Consider the following 18250-nt stretch of genomic DNA (forward strand, 5'->3'; position numbering starts at 1 on the left):
ATTTGTTTTACTTCTTGCTGTTATGTAGAGCATCTCTTATTTCAACTTCTTTTCTTTCAATTAATTTATCTCAATCAGTAAAAATTCCAGTGAATCAGTAATTAATAAAGTATTAAATGAAACTATGTCCTTAACATTTCAATATATCTCTATTTGAAGCCATGTGGTTTAGGTGAATTGGATAAAATTGACATTGGTGTGTGTGTGTGTGTGTTTGCGTGTGTGTTTGTGTGTGTTTGTGTGTGTTTGTGTGTGTGTGTGTGTGTGTGTGTGTGTGTGTGTTTGTTTGTTTGTTTGTGTGTGTGTGTGTGTGTGTGTGTGTGTGTGTGTGTGTGTGTGTGTGTGTGTGTGTGTGTGTGTGTGTGTGTGTGTGTGTGTGTGTGTGTGTGTGTGTGTGTGTGTGTGTGTGTGTATGGTGTGTGTATGGTGTGTGTGTGTGTGTGTGTGTGTGTTTCCCAGCAATGAGGGTTTAAGTGCTGGGTTGGGACAAGAAGGGCATAAGCTGTGTAAAACTATCCCAGAGTAACTGGAAGATCATTCATGTGGCAACCTTTGATAATGTTCTGAGGAATAGGCCGAAGGAAAGAGAGTAAGTGTACTTACAATGCTCTTATCTCCTAAAAAAGTTATTTTGTTATATGAGGTTCAGAAATTACATGGTTTCAGTAAAACATTAAGTGATAGTACTTATTTATCACCCAATTTATAGTTATGATAAGCACTGTGAAAAATGCTGGTATCCACACAATTCAGTTGTTACAAAACAAATCGATTAAGTTAACTTAAATTCCAAAAAAAATTGAGTGATTTGATTTGTAATCAAAAAGTGGATTGAACATAAAATAATTGGGTATATGCACATGGACTTTTAATTTAAGCTAGTCAGCCTCAGCGCTTCTGGTGAACTGCCTTTCCATATTAACATTGCTACGTTTAAGGTCTGATTTCTTTAAAAATCAGTGATCTTTACTGTCTTTATATGATATAAAGTGAGTCTCAGACCTGGACAGCAAGCACTGTAATAAATTCCATTTTCTCCCACCATGTCTTATATGACAGTTTATTTAACTCCAGTACTTTCAATAAAGTTTCTGTTTCTGTTATTGATGGCTCTAGAGGTTACACAATCTTTCATCTTGTTTTACGCCTGAACAACTAAATGAATGCTTAAAGTCCATTTAACTAAATGCGTTTTAGTGTCATTACAATATTGATGCTGTAAAAGGAACCTTATGAAATTGAAATTAGTCACATTAAGCTTTCACTGGATGTTTATCATTGGCTGAAAAACACTAGCTGTGCATATAACCCATTAAGATGTCCCAAATAAATCTTAAGAATTGTGTTAATTCAACTGATTTTATATCAGTAGTTTGAACAAGCAGCAACATAGTTTTTTTTCCAGTGAGGACTATAAAATAAGGCACAATTGAGGTACTTTTTATGTGTTGGCAAAATGAGGGAAGTTGGTGTCATTTAATCTGCTTTAAGTCATGTGATTGAATATTTTTGTGAACTTGCAGTTGAACAGGTATACCTAAACAAATGTATGTTTATGTGAAATTATTTGTATACACTCAAAAATATTTTACTTTAAAGTGAGATTAAACAACACAATTTTATTGGGACAACTTATTTTTTTTATGTTCATTCCACCTAAATTTGAAAGTGTTAAAAAGTGTTAAGTTAATCTAATCAATTTGTGCTGGGACAACATGAATGAATTGTGTGGAGCCCTGCAGTTTTTACAGTGTAGAAAAAGTGTTCTTTACGTTCACTCAGCAGGAAAATGTGTGCTCTTTTTGTTTTGTTTAGTTGTTTAGTTTTGAATCTAATTGGGGGAAAATGTATTTTCAATGTATTTTTAATTCCTTTTATTGAAGAATAAAAAAAGATCTTATTAAAGGAAAAAAAGCTCAGCCATACTTTTTATACACACTTGGATAACACAGCCGACTAACAAACCCACAAAGCGTTTTCAGATCTTGACCGTTTCACCTCTTCAGCAATGCATGTTTATCCATGTGTTTTGGTTGGAACAGTTTGTTGTTTTTTGTGTCCCACAGTGAGTTTCTAATTTTGAACCTTGCTTTACCTCATCGTGGAAGTTTACCCTTTATTTTTAGAGGATTTTTTTACACTTAACAGACAAGCAACAGTGACTCGCAAACTTTTCAAGCTTTAAGCAGCTCCCTTGTGGAGAATGAGTGGCTCTTTTAGCACTTCTGCCGTTAAATGTTCCCTTTTTGTCAAGATTCCTTCCTCACTGAGCCTCAGAGACGTATGATCTCGTAGCAAAACTGCTGCTAGTAGGACGTTGACTTGAAGTAGAAGATGCCAATGAAATCTAAATGTTTTTTTATGGCCATCTGGCCTTTAAATTGCTTCAGAGGGTTTTTAATTTTGCTCTTAAACATTTGATTAAAATCTAAACCTGGCAAAAGCTTTTTTTGATGGCGGCCTCTGGAGAATCAGAAATATGTGTCTTTTTTCACTAGATTAATCAGCGAAGTTTAATAAGTAGCATTTAGTGTCTCAGAACCCATAATTAAGGGAATTATGATGTTTTGCTTTATATATTGGTAGAAAAGTTGAAATAATTGTCACTTGCTAAGAGGCTCATCATGTATTAATGCAGAGATGGCAGAAAACATACCTCCATCTGCTTGATTATTGTTCATACATCTCTTGTTGTTTTTTTTTCCCTTTGGTTTTATATTATAATTCTGTGCTCTTTAGCCCTGTTAATGTTTGTTTATCTGAGAGATCATGCAGGACTAATTGTTAACATTGAGCAAAACAAGAGACCGTGTGCACTAGATGAGACTCCTTGGCCTTGTTTACACCTGCATTTTTGTCCGTCTGATCACAAGTAGACAACGCTGCAATACAGCAGTAAACAGGGTTGTCAAAGACGCATTTACCCGGATTGCTTTTGTAGTGTAAATGACCAGATGATTGAATGCATTAGGACAGACACTAAAACCAGCTAATGTTGTAAATCTTGGACATTATCTTGTGTGCTGGTGAGATGGGATTTACACTCTCCTGTCTGAAATTTGGTTTAAAAGGAGGAAAAAGTAGTACTAACAAAGTCACTAGGTTCAGCAAAGTTTTGTGACTATCAGAGCATAAATTAATTTTTTATGCTTATCGATTGCTTCTGTTGTCCCCTTTCACATTCATATGTAAATTGCTAAAAATTATTTTTGCAATATTAGTTCAAAAGTTCATGCTGTAAGTCAGAGGATGCTGTTTTTTTTAAGCCAGAGAACACGAAAGTGGTATTTTTTCTATAAAGTAATTGCTGAAATTAGAAGTTGGATTGTAGCATACTAAGAATAGTTACTTGCTGTTATTATGTTGGCCTAAGAAAGTCAACATACTGTTACACAACTCTGTCCTCGAAAACTCCTCCTAGGCCGTTCATGCTACAAGGCCCAAGTTTGGTCAAAATGTGCCTTCTGCATTTAAGATTATTGCTATATCTCCTCATGCAAATCAGAGTTATAGTTTTTAAATATTACATTTTAATAATCTGGGATATAAACAAATTATACAAGCCCCAAATCTGGCTTATACTCCATATTTTTTTGATATGGCAAGCCATTTTTACAAAATGTCCAGTGTTTTACTGATATGGTAAGTCATTTTTGCATGTATCACTTTCACACTTATTAAGCGTTATATTTTCAATAAAATATGGTAAGCCATTTTTACATAATGTCCAAATCCAGTTTTTGACAGCCATAGAGACTTCAGGGTTTATTTGAGCCACTCATATTGGCAAGAGGCTTTGATGTATTATCCCTAAGTTGTCAATTGTCCCCATAGCAATAAAAAAGGATAACCTAGAAACCATTTAAAAACAGTAATATCTTTACATCAGAACATCGAAGGGACCTGGGTATTGGCTCGTTTGACTCATACTAGAAAATGGGACTTCCTGTGTGCATGGTAATTCATGGAAACAATTATAAACCAAGTCCTAATAATGATAAGCTATATGCTATTAAGGATTTTTTAAGTGCAGTAATTTGCTAGAAATACCTACTAAGTATTAGTATTGGATCAAACATGTATACGAACGTTGCCATTTAGCAACTGCTTAGCAACCACCTATCAATGCCATAAACATTTAAGCAACTGTCTAGCAACCACTTAGCAACTGCTGTGCTTCCTGCCAACTGCCATTGCCAGTCCTAGCACAGTCACATTGGCTTTTTCAAGCCAACATCAGGTTCATCAATGAACTTTAGGTTCTAGTTAGTATTGTAGTTGTTGTTTAGTGTTATGTTTGCATACAAATGTACTTATAAAACATAAGAAAATACACAATTACAAATGTATATATTTGCATATATATTTTTTTCATTTATTCTTCAATGTCATTGCATATACATTTTTTTAAGGAGCCGTTTTAAAAGTTTTGATTTGACACCAGTATCGTATAAAACTCAACAATACACTTTTTTCTATACACTATTATACACTATGTCTGGTTTTAGACAGTCTCAGTAGTTTTAATTTGAGTCTGAACTGTCCCTTTAAAAGAGGTCAGGGTGAGCTTTACCTCAAACTCTCTTCTGTGCACCCTAGAGCAATGCAACTAACTTTACAGTTACACTTTAAGTGCACTCGAGAAAGGAGCTTGTGTGGCATGAAAACATTTACATTCCCCAAAGACTCTTTCCCAAGTCCTTAGAATCACATTCCAGTCCTTTTTTTCACAGCTTTAGTCTTTTACATCGCAAAAGTCTGACAGATGGGCTTGTTTGAGGAATGAAGATGTGTCAGATGTGAGCTTCATGTCTCTGAAATATTGACTGAAGTGGTTTCTGGTGCATGTCTGTCATTGTAGATGTGGAGATGCAAGTTGGCTAAGTTGTGTTTATCTGATTGTTATATTATTTTTGTATCACTCATTAAAGCATTTTATGGATTTCACAACTAGGAATGACTTTTTAAAAAATGTAGTTTTGTTAAGTACTTTTAAAAAAATATTTCTTTGTTTATTATTTTGCATTCCTTAATTTATTAATTAATGTTACCATTGCATCCTTAATTGCTTCCTTGCCCCATTTTCCTTCCTTCATATCCTTATCCATTACTGTCTTTGTTTGTTTATTCAATTCTTCCTTTATTTCATCATACATTTCTTTATTCATGCATTCATTCATTCCTTTGCTTCCTTCCCTTCCCTTTTCCTAAGTTCATTCCGTTCTTATTCATTCATTCCTTCCTGTTTTCATTTATTAATTCCTTTTTTAATTCCTTCATTCGTTCTTTTGCTAATCCCATCCATGCATCCACCAATCTGTCCATGCGTGCATCCTTACATTCATCCATCCATCCATGGCAATGTTTAAATGGGCATGATTGCCTCAGTTCTGCCATTATGGAAATAACTGACACGTGTTTACTGACAAATGTGTTGTGTTGCTTTACACTTGTTTTGCATTTACTCAAAACCCACTCAGTTATTTTAAGGAAGGGAAGCAAAGTGCCCTTTGCTAATAAGTGTACTAATGGCATCATAGCATGGAGGGGTTCTTTCAATGGAACAGACTGAGCATTTTAGCACAGTGGCACCAGAAGACTTAATCCTGAGAGGGTCCCAGAACAGTACCCTGTCAGGACGTGTGACACTGGAGAATGTAAGAGCCTGGGATGAAACATAGCTAATGCCAAAAGTCTTGAATTAAACATAGGACGGATGAAATACGGCTATTAGCCAGTCATGGCATTCATCCATATGGGCTTCTGAGACCTCGCAGAAAGGGCCACTAAACATTAAAGTGCCTGCATGAACACATTTAGAATAAGGATAGAAATGTGAAGACTGGAAATGATTGAACAGATGGTCTGGAACTGGCATATAAAATACAACAGTATGTCCATTATAGATATTGCTGGTCTGTTTAGACTAATAGTAAAAATGGATATCTTTCAGTTTATTATTCAACTGGGTTTCCTTTTAGCAGAATGTCCCAATAGTTCTGCATCCTCTCATTTATTCAGCACTTGGCATAAAGTGAGTTTATACCCAAGTCCGGGAGCTTGACAAAACCGGTGCTTGTTGCATATTCAGCCCACCTCTGTCACTCTTTCAGGTGTGTTTGCTGGCATTAGTCGGCAAAATCTGCCTGAAAAAGTGCAGAATCGCACACACAAACATACGCATGGCATATTTTTATGCCTTGTTACTCCTCTAGCCTGTCAGAAGAGTGAAAGTGAAGCTTTTCAGAGCATGAAGGCAGCCTCATGTGGGAATTGAGCTCCACATAAACACAACATAAAGAGTTGATGAGGTTTTGATCTCACCGTTGCCTGAGTGAAACCCACCTACACTTGCGCTGGTGAAGGGGGTCCACGTGAGGGAAAACGCATGTCTGCTTGCTGGAAATGATCTGTATGTGTGCCACGGCCTGCTGAGAGTGTTTCAAAAGCACTGAGATACCCGTTACGGATCACACAGCATTTTTAAACTCCCTTCTCACTTCACATTCTACCCGTTCGGCTTTGTTTTTCCAAATTAAAGCCACACTTTATGAAATAATTCATAAGCACGTGTTCCAGTGTTCTCATTTATTGTTTATAGGGGCTTGTCTGGTTATTACTGTCCACACGACTCTCTCCATTTTGTCTTTTATTACTGTTCCCTGCCAAGGAAAACATTTGCAGTGTCTGTGACTTGCTGCATTCATTAACCCTTTAAATCCGTAGGGCATTTAAACATTGCCAATGGCTCTGCTGCTGTTTTTATATACGGTATATTGTTTTGGTTGCTATAGATTTTTTTTTTTAAACTGGCATACAAGTAGACAACTTTAGAAAGAGATTTTGACAACTTGCTGGATAATGTGTCATGTGGTGGGTTGGTTGTTTTCACTGAAATGCACCTGGCAATTTCCTCATCTCAATCTTTGCATAGGTTTCCTTGGGAGTGTCTAAGTAGAGATTGAATCAGTCAGACAGGGAAATAGTGCCACTTGCTTTATAATATTATAAAAGATAAAATGCTGTGGAAAATGAGAAAACATTAATTAGGAAATGTGGTGTAGATTAATTTGCAATTGTCATTTTACAGGTTCTTGATCGTTATGCAAAATATATAGCCCTTTTTCTTAGAACGCAAAATTGCCCATTATGCTTTGCGTGTAAGCACAAGGAGAATTCTAAGAACTTCCAGTCGACAGCTGATGTGTATAAACAGTTACATTTGAACAGCTTTAAAATGATAGTTTTAATCTATTTTACCTGCTTTTATCATCTTTGAACTAATACTGTTGTCGAGCAGCGTCACCTCCTGGACTGATCATTTAAATAAATTTGATGTAATGGGATGGAAAACAACTGCTGTGAGGCATTTTTCACTCGTTGTCAGATGGCTGTTTAAATGAAGCCTCATCATCGCCAAAGTCAACATTTTGTCTTTCTTTCAAATATATAACCAGCCTAAACAAATGTAATTCACCAAAAGATTTGACACACACACGTAGCCTGTACTGTCCCACTAACCAGTGGCGTTGCGAGGGGGGGGCTTTGGGGGCTTAAGCCCCAGATGTATTGTCAAAAGCCCCTGATCTTTTGCAATATGTTGCACTTAAATAAAAATATAAGTATATATAATATAAGTATATATAATGGTGTATAACATTTAATTTGTTATCTAAGTACTGAAAATTACGGCGTACATCACGCACATTCCACCTCACGCAGTGTTTGTGTCGGGTCAGCTGTTCAGCAGTACCTGTATCTACCTGCAGGTGGGAGTGGCACTGTTGTCACATGATGTTTAAAAAAATTCCGCCACTGCACTTCATTTATTCATTATTTTGAAGAGCTGAAGTTGATGAGGTAAAAATACAACTCTTTCACGAAACTGAATAGTTATAACTACTGAAGAAGCTTAACATTTGTTTCCACAGTATAAAATGTGTAGTTTTGGTGAAATAAAATAACTGTAATCGATAAAATGTCCATCATATCAATGCATACATGCAAATTTGTCAGAAAAACGTAAATTGTTCTAGCTTTTTAGATATGATATAGATATCTAGGCATATATTATCTAGTTATAATATAGCCAGTCACATCTTTTTCTGTAATAGTTAAATCACAGTAAGCTCATGCATCTAGCATATTGTATAGCTACATTCTACTTTAACATGCTATGTCAGTTAGCAGGGGATTATAAATCAACTTTCTTATGAAAATACCTGAGATGGCTGGAAGAAGACATACAGTTGAAGTCTGATTAGCCCCAGTTGAATTATTAGCCCCCTGTTCATTTTTTCCCCTAATTTCTGTTTAACGGAGAGAAGATTTTTTCAACACATTTCTAAACATAATAGTTTTAATAGCTTATCTCTAATTACTGATTTATTTTATCTATGCCATGATGACAGTAAATAATATATGCCTAGACATTTTTCAAGACACTTCTATACAGCTTAAAGTGACATTTAAAGGCAGGTTAGGGTAATTAGGCAAGTTATTGTATAACGATGGTTTGTTCTGTAGACTATCAGAAAAAAAAATTAGCTTAAAGGGGCTTATGATTTTGACCCTAAAAGGTTTTTTTTAAAAATGTAATACTGCTTTTATTCTAGCTGAAATAAAACAAATAAGAATTTCTTCAAAAGAAAAAATATTATCAGACATACAGTGGAAATTTCCTTGCTCTGTTAAACATCATTTGGGAAATATTTAAAAAAAGAAAAAAAAATTCAAAGGGGAATAATAATTCTGACTTCAATTGTATAAACATTTATTATCGCAGTTGTGTAAATGATTAGTTAAAGCCTTTTTATGTTTATTCAGATCTTATGTTCGTTCAACTACAGCAATAGCTGGATGCCTTCATCCATATTAAGGATTTCTTGGACTGTTCTACTACTTTTTTGAGGCATATCTGGAATTTCTGCTCAATGAATGAATGAAACAGGCATTACTTGCATTTAAAGTGCTACAATGCCCACATGACCTTATTTTGAGGAAAATTGAAAAAAATCAGTTTTAAACCATTTATAAATCTATTATAAAAGTAGATTACCTTTTGAAAGTGGTGGTATTTTAGCGGGGTGAATTAGAACATTATTTTTTTCGGGGGGTGGATTGGGGGATCTTTGGGGCTAAGCCCCTTATCCCTTTCGACCCTAGCAACGCCCCTGCCACTAACACACTGATTTAATAACTCTGACAAATTGTAAATAACGTGATAATTTGAAATGACAGAAAAACACAAACCGTGGTAAATACAGCTCACTAAATGAAACATAAACGACTCGCGATTAGAATCAACATGCAAATCAGCCAGCAGAGGATCAGTAACAGACTTTTATTGGTCATTTTTGTAAATTGCATGACTTGTTAGGTTTCATGCCAGTAATCTGGTTGCTCTATAATGCAGTGAAGTATTGCGTGTGTGTGGGTGCCTGTGTGTGTTGAAAAGCCGCTGAGCTAAGAGTTGTTAGGCCTGGAAAACACACATGCTGTATTTCTGACAGCAGACACGTGAACTAGCAGAACGTTTTTCTCGCGAGCTTCAACCACATCTGAAAGATTAAAACAGCTTTAACACACACCTTTCAAAGTTTTGTCACAAAACACTCCGTAATCCACTTAAAACGCCATTAAAACCCATTTTCGGAGCGCAAATTACCAGTTGTAAACGCTGTAAATGGAAGTTCTAAACATTCTACCTGAAGATGCTGGTCGCTATGGCGCCCTCCATGCAGCAACTAAGAAAAAGGTTTATAGATAGTGGAAAGTGACCAATCAGATCGTATACTTGTAAGAAGTTGTGCAACAACTGACTCACAGTTCTGCTCATTGTATGGTTTTATACAGGTTATATATATATAAATCTTTCAAGATCAAGAAGCTGTAAAAGACAACCCTGGCCCATTCTAATTATGTACCCCTATATACATATCTGGAGAGCACAAAATATTTCCCAGGAACTACATTTTTTTGCAGTTTATGTTTTCACGAATCCGCCAGAGGCCGCTGTGTCCTCCTTCTCAGATCTTAAATTTCTCTCGCGTGTGCCATTCACGCCTGCTGTTCTCATGTAAATCCACTAGAAGTGGCTGTTGACCAACTGACTGACTGAAAAACAGACCGATACCCTCACCCTCCCCCTTTCCTAAAGCCAACCAATAATATTTTAAAAAGCCCCGATTGACCCACCCACCCTTCCCTAAACTCAGCAAGAAATAGCCAACCCAAAAAGAAAAGCTCCCTTATTTTTACCACATTTTCAGATTTTACCACATTCTCACCCTGTTATTTACTCGTTTACTTTATTTTTTTGGCTTATCTGGTTTCTGGAATCATTCTTCACCGGACTCAAACCCCATTGTCACGGCCAACTTCACTCTGCTTCCCAAGTGCGCCAACATACATGTCAAGTTACCGGACAAACCGTTCGCATGCAGTAAGCGGCGTTCAGCTGGTAATCGAGAAAAGGAATGGTCATTCAGCCTCGTATCGCTCTTGTTAAAGACAAAATGCAGCCATGCATACTTCTGGCTACATAATTCCTAATCTCCAGAAATGTATACACTGTAAGGTTACTTTTTCATAATGAGCCGATGCTGATCAGATTGTATTCCAGAGAACTGCTGTAAGAAGTGGTGCAACAACTGACTCACAGTTCTGCTCATGTTATGGTTTTAAGTATTCTCATTCTAAATTATACAGGACTTTTGATAAATGTATCTACATACTGTTTGTTCTTACGAGCTATGAAAGAACTTAATTTGGTCTTCACACACTGCATCAGTGGAGACAATCTTAGAGAGTGTTGGAATAAATCAGTGCTCGAGTAGTGAATGGAGTACTCTTTATGGACTTTGTTTGCTAGAAAGCACTTGCAACTTTGGTGACGTGTATCAATTGCAAAGTTTTATAATTTTACCATAGTAGTCAGTTTCCACAGATCAACTGTGATCTGATACACCTCTTCTCATTGGATATATGCCATGTGCTTGAGTAATTTACTTCAAAATACGTTATTATATACTTAAATATAAAATTTATTCAAAGAGGTGGTGCAGTGGTTCAGTGGTTAGCACTGTTGCCTCACAGCAAGAAGGTTCCTGGTTCTGGCCAGGTCAGTTGGCATTTCTGTGTGGAGTTTGCATGTTCTCCAAGTGTTGGCAGGGGTTTCCTCCGGATGCACTGGTTTCTGCCACAGTCCAAAGACATGCGGTACAGGTGAATCGTACCATATGTGAATGAGTGTGATTGTGCATGGGTCTTTCCCAGTACTGAGTTGCAGCTGGAAGGGTTAGGGTGCATTACCCGCTGTGTAAAACATATACCAGTATAGTTGTCTGTTCATTCCACTGTGGCGACCCCTGATAAATAAGGGACTAAGCCAAAGAAAAATGAATGAATGAATAAATAAAAAGACACAGAAAAAAAGTGCACAGTATGTGTAACGCCCCGAGTTCACTTGGGGAAGGCACAGGCTCGCAAGATTGTCAAATGCGTTGATTTATTATACTTACTCACAAGGAAGAACACTGGAAGGACATGGGGTGAAGACAAGCAACAAACAAGACATCAACAGAGAGAATACCGGACAACGAATGACTAAACACAGGGACTTAAATACACTGGGAACGATGACAATGATTACATACAGGGGATGAACACAGGTGACACAGATGAACATCAACAAATGGAGCACATGGGGAAGGTCACATGATAAAAACAAAACCCACAAGGAAGACTGTGTGTGACTGTATGAAAGATAATGCTAGTAAATATAATATCAGACTGGGGAAGATAATTTTACCATTAACAAGCAAAAAAAAAAGTAATACTTTACCTACCGTTTAAAGTTTGTTATTGGTTAGAATTACCATGTACTGACATTTAAGTGAATTATTTAGCACAATATACTTATTTTGCATATACTGTGCTCAGAATTACTGAATACACCCCATTTTAAAAATGAATATTTTTATCCATTTTTCAGTAAACATAGGCAATGTATTTTGGTTCAGTTAAACAAAACAGATTTATTATATATTTATTAAAATAATATTTTAACCACCAAAAATATTTAGAAATATTTAGAAATTTAAAGATAAAGATCCAAGCAAATTGTTGCAAAAAAAATTACAACCTACGAAATTTCAACATTTTATTTTTTATTTTTTGTTTCTCAAGATTGTTTTCTCTTTTTTTAATTTGTATATTATAATAATAATTTTTCTATAACATATAAATTTGGGTCTACTAGTTTTTGGACCATTATGGGAAGTTATTTTGTTAGATTAGGTCCAAATTTGGCTTTAGTACTGACTAATCTAATGTTTTTTGCACAAATATAATAAATACCTGCCAACATTCGGATCATAAAATCCGGTAGATTTTCTCCGTTGGTGCGTGCAAATTGAAGAGCAGGGGCGGGGAGGTTTTTTGGGGTGTGCACGAAGTGATGAACTGGGGGGAAGGTGCGTGCTAACTGAAGAGTGGGGGTGGAAGGTGTGTGCGAACTGAAGAGTGGGGGTGGTAGGTGTGCGCAAACTGAAAAGCGGAAAGCGGGTATGTAGATGGTTGCTCGTTAGGTTCGGTGCGCATGGGGACTGTACCAAAAGTGAGGGGGTGTGGTGGAATTCCGGGAGATTTCTGGGAGATAGAACAATGCGAGAGATGTCTGAAGTACGGGAGACTCCCGGGAAAAACTTGAATGTTGGCAGGTATGATATAATATTGTATTGCTTCCTATAAAAAACTCACTGAAAAATCACACTGTTGACCCATCTCTTACCTTAACTCAACTTTAAACCTACTTATACCCCCAGGCCTGTCTCTAACCTTACCTTTATCCCACGTCAAGGGTCCTCATACAATACTGTATGATTACATTAAGTACATTGTACCTATTTTTCTGATGTAAGTACCTACAGTAATAAAAATTGGGATCAAATTTTAAAGGGAAATTATTTTTCATATATGATGTAAAATTTATTTTGATTATCAATGTGGAACTTATTCCAACCCTTAACTTTTGAACAATGGTTTACTTACATTATTTATTTAAATATTGCTGTATATCATAATTTTTTTTTACTCAACCTTTTTAACAGAGCTTTCCTCGTTCACAAATTTCAGTTCGAATGTCTCTCGCTTGCATCTCTTGTTCAGTGTATATAGATCAATGATGCCGGAGAGAAGTTAGCAGCTCGTAATTAGTCTTCCTCCTTTCTGGTGGAATAAGACACATTCTGTCTGTTTACATTATTCATGCAGAATACATTACAGCCTGAGCTCCTTTATGCAACTGGAGATGTTCATTATGGTCAAGAACTGTAAAATAGCATAACACCAGTGTCAAGCCATTACACCAGAAATTATTTCTCTGAACAAAGAATGTGTCGAGAGATACATTACTGAACTTTATGACTTCTCATATATCTGTACACAGCAGCGAGGCTGGTTGTTTCATGACGCTATTGTGAAAGTGTGATCACATAAAAGGCCCACTGTAAACCTGTTTCTTGACGTCTAACGTGTCGCATAGTTTCCTTATTCAGTTATGATGCTGGAGGACAATATTGTTGACCATGATCAGAGTTTCTGCTGGCAGGGAACTTTCCTGTCTGGTAGCTCATCCTCTTATGTTGTTTTGGATGCTTTAATAGTGTCCCCTTGGGCCCTCCGATGGCAGTAATTGTGAAAAATGAGCTGATTTCTGTCTGGTGCCACTTTGCTCAGACGGCACCCTGTATAGGCATTAGCATTCTTGTATTTAATTTAGATGTAAATGTGCGAGCTCGACCCCTGGATGGGTATGTGGCACCGGAGGAACCAGCTACACATTTACAGACCCCGTGATCAATTACAAGCAGTGCGCTAAAAGGATGAAGGAACTTGGGGTCATTTATTTTCCCACAAGTAAATCAAGAAAAATAATGACGAACATAATGACAAAAGCACCATTGGGCCTGTAATACGTTTATCGAGACTGACCTTGTTTTCCTGACAGAGAAAGTGATTTTAGCCTTTGAAATGTTATTTGTTAAAGCTGTAATAACTAAATGTGATCTCTTACAGTAAAGTGGTGATTTATTGCAGTTTAACCTTTTCTAAAGCATATTATAACAGTATAAAGGGACACCTTTTGGATTAAAATGAGATAACAATGAATTAGCATTAGTTGTACTATATTTGAAATTTTATTGCTGGTCTCAGTGACATGAGTTGTTACTGTATGCCTCTACCAGCATTAGGAATGCCTATACATACAATTCGCTGGTTTAAATGAAAACTAAAGGTAGTAATACAGTAACAATTAATCACGAATATTATAATTATAGTGTAACCACTAGGGGTGACACTGACAACAGAAGTTTGGATCCACGTTCAGATTTATTCAGTGGTCAGGCAAGGAATGGTCAACACAGGTGCAAACAGATGTATGAGGGCAATCCAGAATCGTAGTCAAACACAGGCGAGAGGTCAGAAGGCAGGCGGCAGACTAAGACAAATGGGCTAACAAGGCTAAGGTCAAAACACGGGAAAACAAGACTCCGCAATGAGGGTTTCAAAGTGAGCTGTATATATGTGTGTGTAATCAGTACATGAGCAGCATCAGCTGTGTGTATGCAATCAGTCAGTATCTGGAACCGGTTGTGTGTGTGGAGCATGACTGGTTCTTGTAGTCCATTTATCAGCAGATTTGTAGTTCTTGTGGCTGTGAGTGTTTACCAGCGACCTCTGGTGGTTTTATCGCTGGTGAACATGACATATAGAGTCGATTATCATATAATAGTGCTTCACCTCAAAACACTTTTACCTCAGTGCATGATTGCAAAAATTAATGTGATTTTTTTCCAATTCTTACTGGTACATAAATTTATAATATGACAGTTGCCTTTACAAATACCTAAATACAAATTTAATGTAATGTTATTGATTAGTTTTAAGCCCAAGGCATCCTCCAAACTCTTATTTATTTTAGTTTTTAGTCTTTTTTTAATCACAACATGTAAGTGTTTACACAGAGGTGTCTATTGTATTTTTTTTTGCATCTTCAGTAATTCGTTGATGTTTCATCTGTCTGTTTTCTTTAGATATTTTGCTTTTCGACATCAGCTGTACTGTCTTGATTATTGCGTTGGTGGATTTGAAGCTTTTGTGCTTTTAGATTTTAAAGATTTTATACCTGGATGGGTATGTGGCACCGGAGGAACCAGCTACATATTTACAGACCCCGTGATCAATTACTAGCAGTGCGCTAAAAGGATGAAGGAACTTGGGGTCATTTATTTTTTGGGGTCAGTTATTTTCCAGGTATAAAATTATTTTAGTCTTTTCTTTTGGTTATTTTGCAAGTTATGTTTACAAATTGAACAAGTATAATGCAGATGAGTTGTCAACATCTCAATGTTTGTTGGCTGAATTTTTGGAGGCTTTGCTGTTACGTTGTACTGTATTGTGTTGTTTTGGAGAATGTATGTTTCTCAGACATTCCCCCTGTTAATTCAGAATGCCTCAACCTGTCCACTACATTTGTGCACATTATAGCAACGTTGCATCATATGAACTTTATGCAGCTCTTCGCATTCATGTAAAAATATACAGTAAGTGTTCTTCGATCTTATTTAGTGTAGTAAGTTATTTCAAACAGATAAAAAAAAAAGATAGCATTGCCAATCAACCTTTTAATTTGTCGAAACATATAATCAGCTGTACACTGGAAAAAAAAATTAGTAAATTACCAATTTTCCATATTTTGAAATATGATTTTTTTAATTAATATTATTTATTTATGATTTTTAATTGCATTGTGGTACCTTTATGTTTCCTTCAACTTTTGATGTTGAATTGTTTGAAAAAGTGATTTTTACTGATATTTTTAGTAGTTTACTGTGATATTTTGTCTGGTTTGGTGTTGTAAATTACGATACAACAACCTGTTCATAAACCGCCACTACTTTTAATGTCTGCATATTATTTATTATACAATACATTGTTTCAAACCACTAAAACTTTTGTATTAGTCACTTAAAATGGACAGTTGAATTTTTATCATCAGAAGTCAACAAAACAGAGATCAGCATCCCAATACAATTCTCAACTCTAAATAAAGACATAAAACATAAATCATGAAATTTCTCAGTTTCCTGAGAAAATAGAACATGCTTTATATATAAAAACTGGAGGGAGCTGTGCATGAAACGATTTAATTATTTTTTTTTTGCAAGTATCACTACAGCCACATGCATTTTTCATGTACTAAGCTAGCGAAAATGTCTCCACCATTAACTTGAATCTTGTATCTAGGCTTCAGTAATGTCATTCATTTTAATTCTTTACAAAACATATGCTATGTCTATGACTGTATCCAATGTGTACATATTTTCCTTGACTGCTTCTTCCCACGTGGTTCGAGAGGGCCAGTATGCTGGTGATCCTGCTGAACTGTGTTACTCTGGGGATGTTTCACCCGTGCGAGGACAGCCACTGTGACTCAGAGCGATGCAAGATACTGGAGGTAAGGGTTCAAATCTACAATGCATCACCATTCATAACCACACACTCTTTAAATAGATCAAATAAAGGGAAAACTAGTTGAAATGTAATTGGACATAGATTTGAAATTAAATTAAACATGTTAGAGCTAAAAAAAGGAGGTTATATTAAAGCAAATATCCATTTTATCCACTCACAAAATTACTTTTACCTCTTGTTCAAACTCTTTATTTAAAATGAGTTGAATCAACACAATTTTAGATTTTTTTTTGGAGACTACTTAATTGTTTTATGTTCAATCCAGTCAAATTTGTCAACTTAATGGATTTAAGTTGGGACATTATGAAAAAATTGTGTAGAACCCTGCATTTTTTATTTTTTATTTTGTACAGTGGATTACTCATTTATTTGGTCGAAAGTTATTTGACATAGACATGTATTATATCGTTATCATTACATTTTGCTGACTTTTTTTAAAATCAATTTTAATAGAAAAATTTTCAGAAGTATATATTTCTTAATCAATTCGGCTTTTTAAAGAAAGAGAGACACAAACACATTTAACCTGAAAAAAAATATTCATTGTATTTACTATTTTTTTGTGGTTTATGTGGTTTTAACTCATTGCAAACAATATATATGGGCTGAATAAAAATAATAATTAAAAATTACTAAATTTGATGTGTTTGTTTAAATTCAGCCCATTTAAATTTGGTTTGCAACCACTTAAAAAGACTGAGTAAATATAATTAATCTTTTTTTTTTTCAATGCACTTTTCTTAAAAAAAAAAAAAACAACTTTAGTTTAAAGGAAAGAAACTGGCTTGATTTTATTCTGCAGTCATGCATTAAATTAATCCAAAAAGAAAGCTATTTATAATGCATTAGAATTGATTTCTAAAGTATAATGTAGATGTTTTGCTGACGATGGTTTAATGGGTGCAAGAAATGGAGATCAGCCATTTGCTAAAAAGTAATAAAAACCAAGCGAAATGGAAAACAGTTACCGTATTTCACATCGTCAAAAGTATTTCACCCTTCAGAAACTGATGTTCATTAAATAGATCAAAGAATAGATTACAATGTGAACAAATTAGAATGTAATTACTGGACATGGGTTTGAAGTGAAATCAAACAAGTGTTAGAACTCCAAAAACGAAGAGAGGTTATTTTGAGGCGTTTGTCATCGTCTCTGGTGGAGCGCGCTGGGTTTCTCTAGATATCCTGAAGCATGTTGTGTTGACTGACTTCCAAAAGACACAGGAATGCCCAAAACCACATGTGGTGTGATAGGCAACAAAGAGATCCTCGCCTGTAATTCAAAGCAGATTATCACAGGAAAGACAGCGCTCTGGTTTATCATTGATTCGGGAACATGGCTCAGAGCCTTTGATTTCAATCTGCTAAATTCCTTTTGCTTTGTTTAACAGATGAGCGTTTTACCCTAAGGATATCAGAGAGCTAGTCTCTCTTTTATGCTTTAGATCCTCTGCTGTGGATGTCTTTTATCATTTGGGGACTCGGCAATTTCAAAACAATTCACTCTTGTCCTCTATTAGAGAGGGGCAATGGTAATTTATTCAAATATAAATACCGGGGACATCAGGACTCCATTAGGGAGAATATGATGACACTACAGAAAAGGATCGTTTTTATGAACACACAAGTTATGATTCGATCAACTCAATATGAAGCAAACGCGTTGTAAATAACTGAATGTGATTTACAACTGTATTACCTGTAATTAGCA

At 35.7% G+C, this 18250-nt stretch overlaps 1 protein-coding gene across 1 annotated transcript in view; it reads left to right on the forward strand.

The window, feature by feature from the left end:
- Window positions 1-18250, forward strand: part of cacna1g (calcium channel, voltage-dependent, T type, alpha 1G subunit) — a 403764-nt gene that overhangs the window by 139001 nt on the left and 246513 nt on the right. The window contains exon 3 of the mRNA XM_073918537.1: window positions 16411-16522. Within this exon, the coding sequence (XP_073774638.1) occupies window positions 16411-16522 (112 nt within the window). The remainder of the gene's footprint in view (window positions 1-16410; window positions 16523-18250) is intronic.

This window comes from Danio rerio, chromosome 12 (assembly GCF_049306965.1).
Source record: "Danio rerio strain Tuebingen ecotype United States chromosome 12, GRCz12tu, whole genome shotgun sequence".
Classification (NCBI taxonomy): Eukaryota; Metazoa; Chordata; class Actinopteri; order Cypriniformes; family Danionidae; genus Danio; species Danio rerio.